Here is a 15,560-nt window from a genome sequence, read left to right on the forward strand (position 1 = left end):
CGTGGCAAGCGTTACGGCACAGCGATGATGAACGCCGTAGAAGACTACATTCGCGACCGTGTAGACCTATTCATCCTGGCGGCGCTAGTCGACAAGAAGGGATTCTACGAGAAGTGTGGCTACAGCTCTATCGACGACGAGATTTTCGTCGACGAGGGGCACAAACAGTGTTGGATGACCAAGCCTGTGAATCCACAGCCCGAGGTGTAGTCGAGTTTTGAGCTGTTAATAATGTTCATTTGCATCATATGTTGTACTGGTTCATGCTTTCGTAGTGCACGAATCTGGGCATGAACCATCATTTGCGCTTTCCGCTATCTACACTTTGGATGCACAAAGCACCATAAATAACTGTGTAGCCACTAATCAATCTGCAAAGACTGCACCATTTACAAACTCAATTGTACTTATTTTCATGCAATCAATTCAGTACATGCCTAAATGAAATCTTCTTGACGTATCACTTCATCATTCTCGATCTCGCTCTCCAGACGCAGACAATGGTCTCACCCCCTCTCATGAAGAAGGTGCCAGGCAATTCCAGCACAGCAGCACGCTACAATCGACGACTCTGGCTTTGGGGTGCGATGGTCTCCGTTATTGCGCTGGTGTCGCTCCTCAACCTTTTCGAGAGCTTCAAGTCGTTCCGACCTATCACGGCGTCAACTAGCTCAAGCAGCAACATTGACAGTATTGAGTCCATTGACACTAAAGGACTACAGATGTATCCATTTGGGATTCGGCAGTATCATAAAGCTATCCACCACCTCGTTCAAGAAGAGGAGAAGATCGCGTCAGCGGAATGGACTCCTAATAAGGGGTCCAAAGAAGAGTGTCATGCTAGGGACTACGGGCTGCTAGAACGGCTACGCAGCTCTTCACAATTGTTTTGTAGCGAAAGCGATAACAGCAGCTCGCCGTACACGTTTTATCACGTGTCTGAAGCGGGTTTGAGTGCTACAACACTCAAGAACTTTGTGTTGGACATCCGGGGCACACAAGTGGCCAAGGATATTGACAGTTTGGCGGATGATGGAAGCGGTCACGACCCGCGGTTTAAATACATGAAGAACTCGACGTTTTGTAGTTGTTCGGGGCCGCAAGATCACGCACACGGAGCTCCAAACATCTGGAAGGATTTCTTTGTTGGTGGACCTGGTGGGGATGATCCCGTATGTAAAACTACTGCTATCGACGAGAAAAGTATGGGCGATAAGCTGACATTGAATCGTGCAGTGGTGCTGGTGCGGAGAGATGATCATAACCCATTTTTCCAGATCTCTGGGATGTTAAACGCGTGGATAATGATGCAGACTATCGGGCGGGAAAGAAACACCACGCAGCTCGTTACATTCGATCGCGCTTTGCCGACTCCTGTTGACGAACTCCGACATGCTCTTTTAGGGCCTGAACGTATTATTATCAGTGGAGAGGAGTTCCAGAATCGAGTTGTGTACCTTGAATCGGCTCTTTTGGTTCCGTACGAAGCCACAGGTCCGCTTATGAATCATCTAGACGACAACCAACCCTGTTATGCCAATGGTATGATCAAAGACTTCAGAGAGTTATCACTCAAAAGCTTAGGAGTAGCTCCGCACAACGCTAAGAGTGACCCAAAACGGTGTCTTGTTACCGTCATCTCACGGAGACCTTACGGTGGACGTCGTGTCCAGCGCATATGGCAGAATGAAGACGAAATTCTACAACGAATGCGTGAGGATTATCAAGACGCCTATCGGTACGGAGAGTGCGAGTTCCAATCTCTAGAGTTCACGAAAATGACGATGCAAGATCAAATGAAGGCCATGCTGGACAGCGACGTAGTGATCGGAATGCACGGCGCTGGAATGGTCAACGTCTTATGGACTCGTCCTGAAACATTGGTTATTGAAATATTCCCTCGACGACGATATCGCTGGGGATATCGCAATATTTGTCAGTTCATTGGCTGCAAGTGGCATGATTTCCGCAGAGGAAGAGATATAAAGATCCGCACGTTGGATCCAAACGATATGGACAAATTCATCCCGTATCCAGAGTGGAAGAGCTTCTTCGACTCACTATTTCGAAACGTAGTGGACGACCTGGAGCAGAAAGTTCAAATTGGAGAAGAGTGATGGCATACGCGCACAGAACCTTATATCTAAATGAAACACGTTGAATGGTGGTGTGTATGATGGGTGTAACGTACAGCACTTGGTACCATCATTATTACTGGGTATCTTTACTCTCTGGAGCAGATTTGAGGCGTTTGCTGGCTGGGGACGTTGAAGGGCTGCCGTTGGTGTCGTGTTCACTACTTATTTCTGGCAGCACTGCCAATGACAATTAGTCTATGGTTCGGTTGCAGTAGTACACTACAGAATCTTACCTGGTAGTTTTCTGACAACTTTCTTTTTGGACGACAGCACGTGCTCGGTGATCTTTTGGCCAAAAACCTGTCGATAATTGAAAAAAATGTTATTCGAGAAACTAACAATTGCACATATTTGCGAGCAATGTGTACCTTGGAAGACGGTGACGGCGGCGGAAGTGTCGTGCTGAATTGGCGAATGTACGTACGGAAGGCATGCTGCATCAAGAAACAGGTGAGGATCGAGCTTTTTTGTTGAACGTCGACCAAAGTAATCGCTGGTATTTACCTGAATTGCTGCGTGGACCTTAAGTGATTTGTTTCGGCTGTACACGCGTATAATGCGCTCTTCAAACTGTTTCCATAAGCAAAAACAATAAATTAGCATAGACATATTTCTCCAACGGATCGATACTGCGCATACCTTCTCGGGGAATAGCAAGCTGACTTCCTCCTTCGGGATGTGGAACTTGGAGTTTAGATCACTGGAAGCGTAGAACGAGACATTATCCACGGGGTTGCGGTCTTTGAAATTGTAGTTTAGTCGCCCATCTGATACGATGATGTCTTCCGGAGCCAGTGTCACGCCGTCGAGGGAAGTTTGAGTAGCTAACTCTTCGGCGGTGAAGCGAGGGATGCGGGACATCAAGTCAGGAGGCAACAGATACTCGTCAATAAACTCATACAGCTCGCGACGACGCATACGCTTAAGCAGAGCTCGTGCGTCGGCGAGCGAGTCAGTCTTGGACGCCTCAATCGACTGCAGTAGAAAGCAAAATAAGTAAGTATCAACTGCTCTCGCTAGTGCCAGAGTTAAATACAAACCACGTACATGAACGATGTGGTCCGTGAGGAACTGGAATTCTTGAGGTGTCTGTGTGGCAGCACAAATGCCTAGCTCCTTGTCGGCAAGCAACATTGCGTCGCAGATCATGAACTCGACCGCTTTACCCTTGCGGTGGTTGTAGATCTGCTTGTGCATCTGATACCGCTGCTGAAACATGTCGTAGATGTCCAGATTCACACTTGTATGGTAGCAAATCTCATTGTCGATCACGCGGTTAAACATCGTGAGTCGAGAGAAGTCAAAGACTTTGCGTAGACCGAAAAGATTGAGCATATCTCGAGCCAGGTAGTCGAACTTGTCCACGTCAATGCAATTCCGTCCGTTTGCCACAATCTCGTACAGGTATCCGCGAGAATCCACACGCGAGCCCATGTGCGTCCTGTATTCCACGTACAACGCCGTTCAGCATCTAACTCACTCTTTCCATCCACGTTCTACTCACTCTTTAGCTCCAACAATGAGCTGCTGAATGAATCGCATGTCGTCTTTTTCGAGGTCAATGTTGTTGTCGTCCACTATGTACTCAACCATTCGCAACGACATATCTTCATGGTGATATGCCGGTGCATCTGAGCTGCCGTATCCCCTCGCTGCCGCCACACGTGGCATGAATTCGTGCTCAAACACGTGCGAGAATGGCCCGTGGCCGAGATCGTGCAGTAGTCCCGCTGCACTCTACACAATACGCACACACTGTCAGTTGTCTAATTTCCTGTCGATTCCATTGTAACATCCGTACCAGAAGTCTAGCGTCTCGCTGCGTGAGCTCTAGCTCTGGTTGCTGCTGGCGGAACCGCTCAACTGTCTGTCCGGACAGGAAGCTGACGCCCAGAGAGTGTTCGAACCGGTTGTGCGAAGCTCCTGGGAAGACGTAGTAGAGTGTACCGAGCTGCTTGAGGTCCCTGAGTCGCTGGAATTGCGGTGTGTCCATGAGCGACACGCACAGACCATTGACTTTGATGTAACCATGCACTTGGTCTGTTCTCAGATGTTTCACAACCCGTTAGAGATCGACTCCTAGTTACACCGCTGTAAACCCACCATTGAACAGCTTGGCACGAGGATCGTCTGCCACAGGCCACACACTTGTCATTCTCACTGCGTCAGACGTCGAACTGGAGCCGCTGCTGACTCAATTGGTCGAGTGGACGATGGCGAATGATTCACTACACGTACCGGCCAGTATTCAGGATGCTAGGCCAGTATTCAGGGCACAAAGCTAATGCTGTGTCTTCCACGTAATTGTATGTGTTCCACACCACTTCACATCCTCTACGTACACCACACCATTTCAACAAGCTTCGATCTTTGCGACTGATAAACACTCTTCTCCATACTGAACTCAAGTGACACTCATGGCGGACGTAGCGTATGTGCAGCTTTCAGGGGCGTCTTCCAGGGCGACGGTGGGGCTGTACGCCGGTATGTCGCCTCTCGAACTTCAGCAGCTCGTGCGCGCAGCTTTAAACCATCACGACGGCGTCTGCGCCGGTTTCCAAGTAGCGTCAACGGCCTCCAACTCGCGGAAGAAACGCCAGTCCAGCTCAATCCAGCGTCTTGTACCCCTCTCCGTGGCCTGTAGAGCGCCAGAGCTACTCTCAGGACGCGTTTCCGCGCTATTTTCGCCTTCTACAGCCTCCCAGGGCGCTCTGAACCCTCAGAATGAGGCATCAGAGGCTTCTAGCGAACTGAAAAGACTGCAGAGACTGCTACAGGCGCTGGAAAGCGAGCAGAAGCTCAGCAGCTTCGAATCTGCGGTCCTCAGAGACCTCTGTGAGCAGCAGAGCGCTCGTGTGCTCGCTGTGATGACTGGAGACGCGTCGGTCGGCCAGAAGAAGCGCTTTTTACTGAATTTGCTGCGTCCCGAGAGCTCTAGTGGACTAAAAAACGAGCTACAGATCCCTCAAAGGATGAACAAAGGCGAAGAAACGCTCCATGCCGAATTGGTGGCTAAGAAAGTCGCTGCTATTGGCAGAAGAGTCTTCAGTCCTCAAGTTCAGATGCAGGTTTTGGCTCTAAGTCGTGATGGCTGGAAGATAACAGGCAGCAAGAGTGACAGCCGCTTCGTAGACACCATGGAGTTGCTGGGTATGGTGGAGAGACTGCTGGACAAGCACGTGCTGCCTGAAGAGCACGGTGCGCACCTGTTGGAGCTGGTTCTGGGCCAGAATACGCTGCTGTGGAGTGCTCTGCAGAGCTACAAGAACGACGGAGGCAGCTTATCGGACTTGGAGACGACAGCCAAGCGCCTAGCAGCTCTGGGAATTGACCCACCGAAGCCTATAGCGAGTAAGAAGAGCAAGAAGAGTCCCAAGAAGCTCAACAAGCAGAGTCCAGCCAAGAAGAGAGTGAGGAACACCGCTACACCCTCAGCATTGTCAGTGATGAAGTTGCTACATGCCCAGCAGATGCTCACCAGCTTGGAGATGGATATTATCCAAGCGCTGGTGGCTCAGAACGACACGCAGGTGCTCCAGATTTTTTGTGACTTTGAACTGGGTGATAGCGATGCCTCTGTGCTGCGAGACGCTTTGGTGGGGATCGTGGAGGAGATCACGATAGAACTTGGAGACGAGGAGAAGGCTGCTGCTGCTTTTGCGCGTGGAATGGACGACGCTGTGCGAGAGGAGAATCCGTTCATTGACAGCGACGACGACAGCGACTCGCTGGGATGGCAGAGACATTTGAGCTTTTTGCTTGGACAATGGCAAGCGCAGCATCATCTGACACCGACTGCGGCGAAGACTCTGCGGAAAATGGTGGCGCAGCGTCACAATTTGTTGGAGAGCGCGTACGAAGTGTTCGCAGGTGATGGTGACGCTAGCGAGCTGTTGGATACTCTGCAGCGTGTGGCCAAGTTGCAGCGACAGATTGAACAAAGCCAAGCAGGGCAGAATATCCAGACTGGAGCATCTACGAGCAGTGTTAGTCTGGAGGAGGTGGTGCGTCAGATGCTGCAGCGTGGGACGATCCAAGCTGGTGATGCTGCTGGGCTGTTGGTGTTGTTCCAAGGTGGGAATGAGGCTTTACAGGCTGCCAATGAAGCATTCCAAGCGGATGGAGATGTCCATGAATTGGAGGAGACGCTGCTGCTTGTGGTGAAGCACGCACGTTTTGGAAGTGACGCTGAAGAGGAGACTGTCGACGAGATCCAGACTGTGTCTCGTCTTCTGGCAGAGCTCGGACGTAGTGGGCGTCTGGAACTGTGGCAGATCCAGTTGCTGATGTCTCTGGTGAAGGCTCATGATCCCCGTTTACTGGCCGCAGTGGATGTGTTCCACGAAGACAAGAATACTGAAGAGTTTGTGGACACACTGGAGATCTTGGTCGAGTTAGCAGCATGGGAGCGTCATCGTCGTGCTATGGTGCACGACTGGATCGCTCCATTGGCAAAGAAGAACAAGCTGCCACGTGGTGGAGCTGAGCGACTGGTGCAGCTTGTGAAGGCTCGTGATGACCGTGTGGTAGCAGCTTTAGTGGTGTTTCTGAGCGACAATAACAAGGACGAGTTTGTGGATACGCTGACTCGGATTGCGTGTCTTGAAGCGATGAAGCTGAAGAATGTGCAGGCAGATGAGTCGAAGGAAGGCCATTTGGTCCTGGATTTATTGAAGGAGCTGGAAGGGAAGGGCGTCATGTCTGGGGAGGAACGTGAACAGGTGGAAGAGCTCGTGTGCGATGGCGAGGCGAGGATGTTGGCGGCTATGGATGTGTTGGCAGCAACGCATGATGCAGAGGACTTTGCAGATACTGCGCGCCGTGTCTTGAAGAAGACGAAAGAGCGAACTGAAGAGAAGAAGGATGAAGACAAGGAATGCGTAAAAGCAGAGTCATCTACAGATGCAGTCGCTTTGGACGAACAGAAGAGTGAAGTGTCTCCAGAAAACGCTACAGAGGATGTGGAATTGAGCGCCCAGATGTCGGAGAAGAGCGCTGAGCAGTCTGTTGCTGAGGGTGAAGATCAAGCCAAGGAGACAACGGAGGGGCTGGAAAAGCCGCCAACTTCTGACAACACAGAGGAAGTAAGTGAGAAGGAAGAGCAGGTGGACAAGGATGAAGAAATTGATAAAACGAACGGCGAGGAGGCCACCAAAAAGGTACGAATCGAGGAAGAGGCAAAAGGTGATGTAGATAAGCAGACTGAGGACCAGGAAGAGCAGTATTAACTCCCGTTTAAGCGTCACAAATTGAAGAATGCTGTTCCATGCATTAGTTAAAAAGTTTCTAATAAACAATTTTTTAATGGATCTAAATGAGGAACAGCAATATCAATTTTTATATTTTGGGAATGTGCTCAACTCTTCCTTCACCACGACCGTAGCAGTCCACAGAATGACACGGACTTATCTTGGTTCGTCGTAAAATCTCGAGACGCCTTCATCCTCTCGAGAGTTTTGTGTTGAGCTCTGAAGTATCCCCATTTCTCTTCCACCTCTCTGCCCTCGACTGTTTTACGAAGCAGCTCTGCGATCTTGACATTGCATCCCGTCGTCATGCTTGGATATGCAGCTCGTAGTTCAGCTGACGAACAGAAATCAACGAGAAGCTTGACTACTTCAGGGTGCTCTGATGTCACTGCGTTCTTCAACGCGCGACTAACGTTTGCTTGTCGAAGTTTCACAGTCAACAAGAGCTTCACCACGTCCACCCGACCTTCAGACGCCGCTTCTTCGAGAGCGCGACCCACATAGTACCAACTGCAATTCTCACGTAGAAGAACATGTAGCGTGCTTGTGTCTCCACTAGCTGCGACGGGTTGTACTCCGTAGGTAACCACATACGGCTCTGGGTTTGTTTGAGCGCGGTTACGACGACAGAGCCACTTGACCACCTCGAGATGACCGTTTTTCGCTGCCATATTCAGCGCTCCACTTGAACATCTCCCAAAGTAGTGAGTGCAAAGCCACTTCACCACTTTCAAGTGTCCGTTCCTCACTGCTCCGTCAATTGCAGCAACTGTGCACCCTTCGTTTCGGATCACCGACAGCCATTTCACAAGGTCGAGGCGCCCTCGAGTCGCTGCACCATCCATTGCCTTCGTAGTCCACTGTCGAGTAGCCCCATGGGTGTATATGATATACTGGCAATCATTATAGACGGCGGCATCGATACTCTCGGGCATCAGCAACTCGTTGATTTGAAGAACGACATGCGATAACGCCTTAACTCGCTCTGGGAGTGATAAAGCGACACACTTGAGTTGAGGTTTTTGCATTGTCGATCTTTTTGAGGAATGAACAGAACGAAGGCTTATTCATTGTTGGGACGCGACGTGGCATCTTCTCTCTGCGACCTACCGTGTCTATCTCGCGAACACGAAGGTCGTTAGGCACCTGCTTAGAGCTCGACAATAACTAACAAGCAAGAACATTTCGCAGCAAATTTCTAACATGTAAACTCACCTTCAATAAACAATTCTAGAACTGCAAAATGTAAAGTTCCAAAATTTACTATACTTTTTTTTCGTAAGGTTTTTATCTACTGCGTAGTGGGAGTCTTTGGCGATACCAAATGCGCGAACACTGAGCTTGTAGACGTTTTCGTGGCAGTGTCCACTTCCAAATCCATAACAACGTCCTGCTCACTGCCGGCCTTGCTTGCCGACGCGATGTCTCTATTAGGGCGGTAATGTAGTACAGGATAACCTGAATGCCAGATAGAGCAACCCCGACAGCATTGGGTACAATAATGAACAAATCGTTATCCACGACTCCGTTGACGACCCATAAGCCACTGTTGATCAAGTTGAGCGCACACAGAAATACTGGGATGGCTGCGGACGATTTAGTCTCAATCACCAGCCTGATCTTCTCAAAAGGTGACACGAACACGGCGAATGTTGTTATATTCGCCAAATAGCCAAAAACGGCACCAAGTTGGTCTCTCGACTGGTCAATAGCTCCAACCGCAACCAAAATGGCGTGGACAGTGAGTAGAACGAAAGGAATTCCACCAATTATGAGGGTGTTCACCACATACACTTGGTCAGAGCAGTATTTGGCGTAGAACATGACGTAGAGAGCCACGACGATGTCACCAAAGACACAAACGGAGAAGAGCGGGAAGATGTTCTTCACTATATATGCATAGATTAACCTGACAAACAGAAAACAACAGGCAAATGATAACAGTATCCATATACAAAACAATGATTTACCAAACATGGTTGCACAAAAGCATTGCTACTAACGGCATGAAAGCCATAACACCAGTATCCCGCTGTTTGTGAACGCGGTACACATCTGGCACCGGACTCTTGAACGATTGTGGTCAAAATCTTGATCGTTGTGATGAACGCAGATACCATCTTGCTATTCCACGGCGTATATCTTTCGACTACACTAAATCTGGTACGACTGATGATCAACGTGAGCGGATGCAAGTAAAACAAAGAATACACGTGAGGATCTCACAGTGAGGCAGGATCAACGAGAGCAAGATGATTAGTCATGGCATCGAGACGAGTGAAAACTTCGCGTGCAACGAACCAATCGCTGACCTTGGCGTATTGTGGTTGAGTTGTTTGGATAGTCAGCACGCGTGCTCTCCTGCAGATTTTCGACCAGACGTCAATAAGCCATACAGGTATTTCTACCTGTTTTATCATATATGTGCTAGCTATTTTATATAATGTTGAGGCAATTTGTATCGAATATACCTCCATACTTCAATAATATGCAAGAAGTAGTTATCGGGAAAAATGTTGAAACGGATAACGTGAATGCTTGATATTTAGTTTTTTACATCACGCATAGTGAGTCACTATTAGTGACGAGATGCACGAGCCGCGGCCAATGAGTGAGTCGAAAGCACTTGATCTTGGTGTTATCTTATGGTAGTTATAGATTGGTGCGTTTCAAAGAGTATAAAAAACAAACGTGTAAAAACGTTTTTTTAGTCAGAGGATTTCGTGGTTATGCGTTTTAAAACCAATAGAAAATCTGATTTGGAAGATATATTATACACATAAAAAGGGCATCGAATGTTGGCACCAGTAGAAATGCAAAATGACCGGGTTTTAGACCAATAAAAATAGTTCTAACGTTTTTTTTTTTCAGCTTGATTCGCGATTATACGTAGATGACCAATCCATAATGGTAGTTGTTGCGTTTATTGTAGCATCCAGCGGAGCGTTATGGTGTGTCGCCCATGTTCTTCAATGCGTATTCAGGGTAGAGAACCATACTCAAGTACCAATTTATCTTCTAAAAAGGTGGTTCTCCACCTTGAATACACTTTGAAGAACATGAACCACACACAGCTCAGCACTTCTGAGAGCTTTACAATAATACACATACATATATGAATCATATATACTAGCGATACAGACACATAGAGTAGCCGCTGTGCAACGCGTAATATCACCATCTCCAATCAGTCAAATTATACTAGTATTCGTATCAACACAATCACTGTAACCACAACTAATGTTGTTTATTCTTGCCAGAATTTCGCATAGACAACTAACCAGCGAGGCGACATATTCTCGAAAATTGAGCCTAGAAAGTTAAGCAAACGTTTACTCGGATAGTGCAGGCGTTTTTTACTGCTTAGCGGGGTTCTTTGGTGATTCCAGAGCAGCAAACGAAGTGCTTTTAGGTGTACTTGTTGTGGCTATTTTCGCCGTCTCGCCCATTTCGAAATCCACAACGATGTCCAGCTCACTGTCGCCCGTATCCGCCGACGAGATGTGTCTGCTGGGACGGTAAATGTAGCACAACGTAAGTTGGATGGCAGTCAGAGTAACTCCTACAATGTTCGGTACGACAATGAACAAGTCATTGTCGATGATTCCGTTGACGAGCCATAAACTGCTGTTGACGAAAATGATGCTGCACAGAATTACGGGAATTGCAGCGGACGATTTGGTCTCCAACACCAGCTTGATCTTCTCAAATGGTGACGCGTACAAGGCAAACGTCGCCACATTCGCCAAATAACCGAAAACATCGCCGAGTTGGTCTCTTGACTGATGAATCGCCCCCATCGCAACTAAAACGGCGTATATGGTGACCAAAACGAAAGCAACTGTGCCCACAACGAGGATTCTCATCACATACGCTCGATCAGGGCAGTACTTTGCATAGATCGCGACATAGAGAACCAAAACGATGTCACCGAAGACGCAGACGGAGAATAACGGGAATATATTCTTCACTATGTAGGCGTAGATCAACCTGACAAGAATAAGATACACCATTGTCAGCGATACTGTGGCGCATTGTTATCGTCGAATAATACAAAAACAGTTCTGCTTACCATACGTGGTTACACAATAGCAGCATGACTAGCGGCATGAAAGCCATAACGCCGGTATCCCGTTGTTTGTGAACGCGGTACAGATCTGGCACCGGGCTCAGTCGCTGCGCCACTTGAGCGATTGTAGTCAAAACCTTGATCGTTGTGATGAACGCAGACACCATCTCGATATTTCGGAGTTCGTACCAGAAAGCTGAATTCGAAATGAGAAGGATCCACTCGAAATCGGCTGGAGGCGAACGAACTCATCTAAACAGTCGCAATTTGCACTGAGTAATCAGAATAATGAGATGAGCGTGCAAATCCCGCGGTCGTTATCTTCAAAGCATCAACTCCAACAATTCCGGTGCTTCACAGACGCCATCATTGAAATATCAAACGAAGTTTAGCCAGCTTAAGAGGCTACCTGTAAAAGTGTTTTTTTTTTTCATTCTACTTCTACTGTCTACACGATCCGTTGATGATCTGCTTCAGCAAGTGCTCAACTGGAATGAGACTCGAGTCGTTCGTAAATACGACGTCAAAGAGTTGGAGATAGTCGTCCAGAGTTTCTTCCACGTGGATATTGAGGAATCCCACACGTATGGTCTCGTCGACGTCCAATCCTTCAGCCATGCGACTGTCACATTTTGAGTCACGAAGTAAGAGTACATTACGTCGTTTCTCAAATTGGTGCTCCTTCCAAAAGGAGGATTCTAGCAGCGAATGCGCCGTTTTCGTCAGTGGGTGAATGGTTTCCCCACGAAAACCTTCGATGACGCTGTGGTCATTGAATTGCATCATGTTCGCCACGATATGCACGCTATCAGGTGTGTATCTGTGGCCGCCATCATGAACAGCGTCACGACGTTTCTGTTCGGCAACGAATTCGTTCTCCAGCGCAATATGGATCACGTCGTAGAGATCGGCTGAAAATACTAGAATCGGCATTGCTGGCCGTGTAGTAGTCTCATAACGGGGTGGAATCCGTGGCGAAAACTGAGGTTGCTGCACTCAATGGCCTCTTTCACCTGCTCCTTAGTGACTCTGCTCTCCACCAACAGCGCGTTGATGCTGGTCCACCACTGCTCCAATATCGGCATCTTCTCGTCTTTCGACAGCGTTGGAGGTATTTCTAGCAGATAGTAGCGTCCAAAAAGCTGCCGATCCACCTCAACCACCCACGATGACAGGACATTGCTGGTTAGTAGTGCTTGGTGACTACTATGTTCTTGTTCCAGTGGAGAATTCCCGCTTCGCTGCTTATAGTATGGCGTGAGAGTTCGATCGAAGTCGGTGATCACAAGTAACTTCGTTGGCCCATTTTGAGCAAATTTCTTTATCTTGCGGTTGAATTCATTCTACGAAGCGATATTAGTCAGTAGTCTTGTGCGATTGATAGAGCAAAAGAAGTGATATTATTACCAGGGTTTCTGATGATCAATTGAGAGGTGCTGCCTTGAGAGCACAGCGAGGAAGCCATAGGCACGCAAAAAGATCCAATTTCAAGCCGCGGCTAAGACTGGAATGGGGGCACGCATCATTCCCCGCATGGTGAAGTCATATGACGTTTATGCGTGGCTTCGCACTGTCCTTACACATGTCTAGATAGGATGAGGGTGACTCGAGTTTCGCCAATGTGCACTGATGGGATGAGGTACACGTATAAACGCTATGCCGCACCAAACTGGTACATGTACGTCCATGGCTCCGATCATTTCCAATTGTTCAGGTTTGTACATTGAGCCTTCGCCTGCGATATACTATGCCACTCAAGGTCACTATCGCCACCAAACGTGAAGACAAGCAGCTCGCGTACGACCTGCGACTGCGTGTATTTTGCGATGAAGAGGGACACACCCCTAGCCTGCAAGTCGACGGACATGACGATGAAGACTCCACCATCCACTTTATTGGAGTGGACACTGACAACCAGGACAAAGTCATCGCCGTCGCGCGCTGCATGGTGGATGAAAGGAACCGTCAAGCTCGCATTGGGCGTGTAGCCCTGCTACCGCAATGCCGAGGTAAGGGATACGGCAAGGTCCTGATGGATGTGGTGGAGGAGACTGTCCAAGACCGAGTGGAGTCGTTCATTCTGCTTGCGCAACTGAGCAAGCAAGGGTTCTACGAGAAGTGCGGCTACCGCCGCAAGGACGACGAGGTGTTTCTCGACGAACATATCAAGGTCTGCTGGATGCTGAAGAAGGTAGCTGCAAACTAAGAGGTTTGGCTAGTAGTCTTGGATAGAGTGCAAACTGTAAGCATCACAGCCTACAACAGAAAGAATAGAAACACCGTTTTGCCTGGCCAACGCATAATACACTCGGTAGTGAAAGATTTATAAGGTTTTTACATGCAGGAGTTTTTCACTTGGCCGGTTCTAACTCTCCGGCTTGTGAAAAGGATGATGAGATGAGGAATGCACAAAGCGAAAGTATGCTTGACTATTATATCTTTTGAAATAATGGTCAAAGAAGCGACAATATTGAGTGCAACAACCCCGACGCCTTCATGTTCGCGACATGCTCGAGTAGGCTACATTTATGCAAGCACCTTGTCTTGTTCGCTGAATCAAAGTACATTGGGCTGGTATTGATGCATCAAAGCTGGATCTACACATGCGCATTCCTCAGTGGGGCTTACACTGGTCTATCGATTGATCCAGCAGCATGTTTTCAACCATCTCAATGATCATGGCCATGTTAGCCGACACAGAACTGGCGACGAAGTCAACCAGTGAAGTCGTTCGCGAGTCGTGGCGCAACTTTCGACCTGTCGACTTAGGCGTAAGTATGTAGCAAGTCGACACGCGCGAGAAAGTGGAGTTGTCACCGTCTGCTGCTTCGTCCTGTTCGTACGGCGTAATAAGCACGTATCCTTTCTCTAGGAAGTACATTCCATTCACTTGCCGCTCGTCATACTCAAGCGGCTCGATATACGCGCGCCAGACGATAACAATACGATCCTTGTCGTCATATCGACGCAGAACCTGCTGGTCGTAGAACGTAGCCGTCGTGTTCGTCCTGGAATCGCGCATCTCCAGCCCAAATTTCTCTGCGATCGTGTTCCCTTCATTCTGGGTCGTACACTGACCCTTGTAGTTGTGCCAGCGTGTCCACCACGCGTCACCGATTGCGTCCACTTGAAACGGCATGACCTTGCCGTACAGCAGATCCACTTGCATGTCTTTCACGCTGTCTCGGCCCAGCGGAGCGCGCGTTCGTCGATTCGGGAACGTGGAACTGTTGTCTTCAAACACGCTGTCTACCTCATTGTAGGAAGCCTCCACGCCAGCCAACAGCTCTTCAAAGATCTTGCTAGTCATTCGTGAACTGAAAGTTGGAGATATACCGACACGCCTGGTTGGTCTGTTCAAGTCCGAACACGCGGCGTCTTGCTGTGCAAGTCGCTTCCTCACCATTCTTTCGATACTCCTCGCCACTTGTCGCCCCTTCTCGCACTTCTTTCTCAACAAAACGTTCTCCCTCTCAACCTTGAGGCGCCGCTCAAGCTGGCGCTTACAGATCTCTTCCCACACTGCCGGCACCTTCTTCACTCGGTTCTTAGCGTTGCTTGTTCGACCCAGCCGGAGGTCTTCTCTTTCCTGCATCGACTTCAACTGCTGGAACATCAACTCCAATTCTCTCGCCTCTTTGCGGAGATGGATGATCTCGAAGCGACGGCCATTACGCGCCTTGTTCGGGTTGTAGTTGAGCAATTTCTTCTCGTTTTTACTGGTACGTTTTTGTTTCTTGGAGTTCCGAGAAGTGGACTCGAATCCAATAGTTTCGAAGTCAAAATTACTCGCTTCGAGTTGAATTTGATCTGGTAGAGTCACTAACGACGTGTAGTCGGATGCTAACGTGTCCACTGCATCTCCACTAAAGTCTCCGATGTTGTCCAAAACCAAATTCGGGTTCCATTCGCCGTCGGTTAATGTCGGGAGCGCCGGCGGGCTGCCTTGGGACTGCGACGTGTCGGAGGATTCGCTCAATGCCACGTCCAAGAAGGCCAGTGCTGCTGTGAATGACTCACATGAGTCACGGAACGACATTTTCCTCTGGCTTGTCAGATCAAAGAATAACGTTCGATCGTGGGAGAAGTTTTAGATTCAAGCAA

General features: G+C 48.6%; 10 protein-coding genes across 12 annotated transcripts; 4 read left to right on the plus strand and 6 right to left on the minus strand.

Moving 5' to 3' along the window:
- Positions 1-24: 24 nt before the first annotated feature.
- On the plus strand, positions 25-210 carry PPTG_17426 (hypothetical protein; the record flags this gene model as incomplete). The annotated part of the gene is made up of 1 exon (XM_008915162.1): positions 25-210. One exon carries the CDS (start codon positions 25-27, stop codon positions 208-210), a length of 186 nt encoding a protein of 61 aa, XP_008913410.1.
- A 214-nt stretch (positions 211-424) lies between these two features.
- On the plus strand, positions 425-2,183 carry PPTG_17427 (hypothetical protein). Its single transcript, XM_008915163.1, has one exon. The coding sequence runs from the start codon at positions 501-503 to the stop codon at positions 2,115-2,117; it is 1,617 nt and encodes a 538-aa protein (XP_008913411.1). The 5' UTR covers positions 425-500; the 3' UTR covers positions 2,118-2,183.
- Positions 2,118-4,384, minus strand: PPTG_17428 (hypothetical protein). Of its 3 annotated transcripts, XM_008915164.1 has the most exons (9): positions 4,242-4,384; positions 3,940-4,178; positions 3,643-3,875; positions 3,186-3,579; positions 2,778-3,113; positions 2,643-2,708; positions 2,507-2,572; positions 2,372-2,438; positions 2,118-2,315 (listed from the first exon to the last, which is right to left on the minus strand). In XM_008915164.1, the coding sequence occupies exons 1-9, from the start codon at positions 4,291-4,293 to the stop codon at positions 2,212-2,214; spliced, it is 1,557 nt and encodes a 518-aa protein (XP_008913412.1). In that variant the 5' UTR covers positions 4,294-4,384; the 3' UTR covers positions 2,118-2,211. The 3 variants fall into 3 exon arrangements, with proteins under 3 accessions (XP_008913412.1, XP_008913414.1, XP_008913413.1); XM_008915166.1 differs by having other exon boundaries at positions 3,643-4,178; XM_008915165.1 differs by having other exon boundaries at positions 3,940-4,384.
- A 117-nt stretch (positions 4,385-4,501) lies between these two features.
- On the plus strand, positions 4,502-7,466 carry PPTG_17429 (hypothetical protein). Its single transcript, XM_008915167.1, has one exon. It carries the CDS (start codon positions 4,556-4,558, stop codon positions 7,364-7,366), a length of 2,811 nt encoding a protein of 936 aa, XP_008913415.1. The 5' UTR covers positions 4,502-4,555; the 3' UTR covers positions 7,367-7,466.
- PPTG_17430 (hypothetical protein) lies at positions 7,323-8,450 on the minus strand. Its single transcript, XM_008915168.1, has one exon. The coding sequence runs from the start codon at positions 8,413-8,415 to the stop codon at positions 7,507-7,509; it is 909 nt and encodes a 302-aa protein (XP_008913416.1). The 5' UTR covers positions 8,416-8,450; the 3' UTR covers positions 7,323-7,506.
- A 228-nt stretch (positions 8,451-8,678) lies between these two features.
- Positions 8,679-9,364, minus strand: PPTG_17431 (hypothetical protein; the record flags this gene model as incomplete). Its single annotated transcript, XM_008915169.1, has 3 exons — positions 8,679-8,814; positions 8,838-9,276; positions 9,358-9,364. The coding sequence occupies 3 exons, from the start codon at positions 9,362-9,364 to the stop codon at positions 8,679-8,681; spliced, it is 582 nt and encodes a 193-aa protein (XP_008913417.1).
- Positions 9,365-10,613: 1,249 nt separating this feature from the next.
- PPTG_17432 (hypothetical protein) lies at positions 10,614-11,654 on the minus strand. The gene is made up of 2 exons (XM_008915170.1): positions 11,460-11,654; positions 10,614-11,377 (listed from the first exon to the last, which is right to left on the minus strand). Exons 1-2 carry the CDS (start codon positions 11,621-11,623, stop codon positions 10,744-10,746), a joined length of 798 nt encoding a protein of 265 aa, XP_008913418.1. The 5' UTR covers positions 11,624-11,654; the 3' UTR covers positions 10,614-10,743.
- Positions 11,655-11,897: 243 nt separating this feature from the next.
- On the minus strand, positions 11,898-12,389 carry PPTG_17433 (hypothetical protein; the record flags this gene model as incomplete). The annotated part of the gene is made up of 1 exon (XM_008915171.1): positions 11,898-12,389. The coding sequence occupies one exon, from the start codon at positions 12,387-12,389 to the stop codon at positions 11,898-11,900; it is 492 nt and encodes a 163-aa protein (XP_008913419.1).
- A 778-nt stretch (positions 12,390-13,167) lies between these two features.
- PPTG_17434 (hypothetical protein) lies at positions 13,168-13,777 on the plus strand. Its single transcript, XM_008915172.1, has one exon. The coding sequence runs from the start codon at positions 13,204-13,206 to the stop codon at positions 13,660-13,662; it is 459 nt and encodes a 152-aa protein (XP_008913420.1). The 5' UTR covers positions 13,168-13,203; the 3' UTR covers positions 13,663-13,777.
- A 77-nt stretch (positions 13,778-13,854) lies between these two features.
- On the minus strand, positions 13,855-15,557 carry PPTG_17435 (hypothetical protein). The gene has a single exon (XM_008915173.1). The coding sequence runs from the start codon at positions 15,493-15,495 to the stop codon at positions 14,071-14,073; it is 1,425 nt and encodes a 474-aa protein (XP_008913421.1). The 5' UTR covers positions 15,496-15,557; the 3' UTR covers positions 13,855-14,070.
- Positions 15,558-15,560: the final 3 nt, after the last annotated feature.

Source organism: Phytophthora parasitica (assembly GCF_000247585.1).
Source record: "Phytophthora parasitica INRA-310 unplaced genomic scaffold supercont2.68, whole genome shotgun sequence".
Taxonomy (NCBI): domain Eukaryota; phylum Oomycota; class Peronosporomycetes; order Peronosporales; family Peronosporaceae; genus Phytophthora; species Phytophthora nicotianae.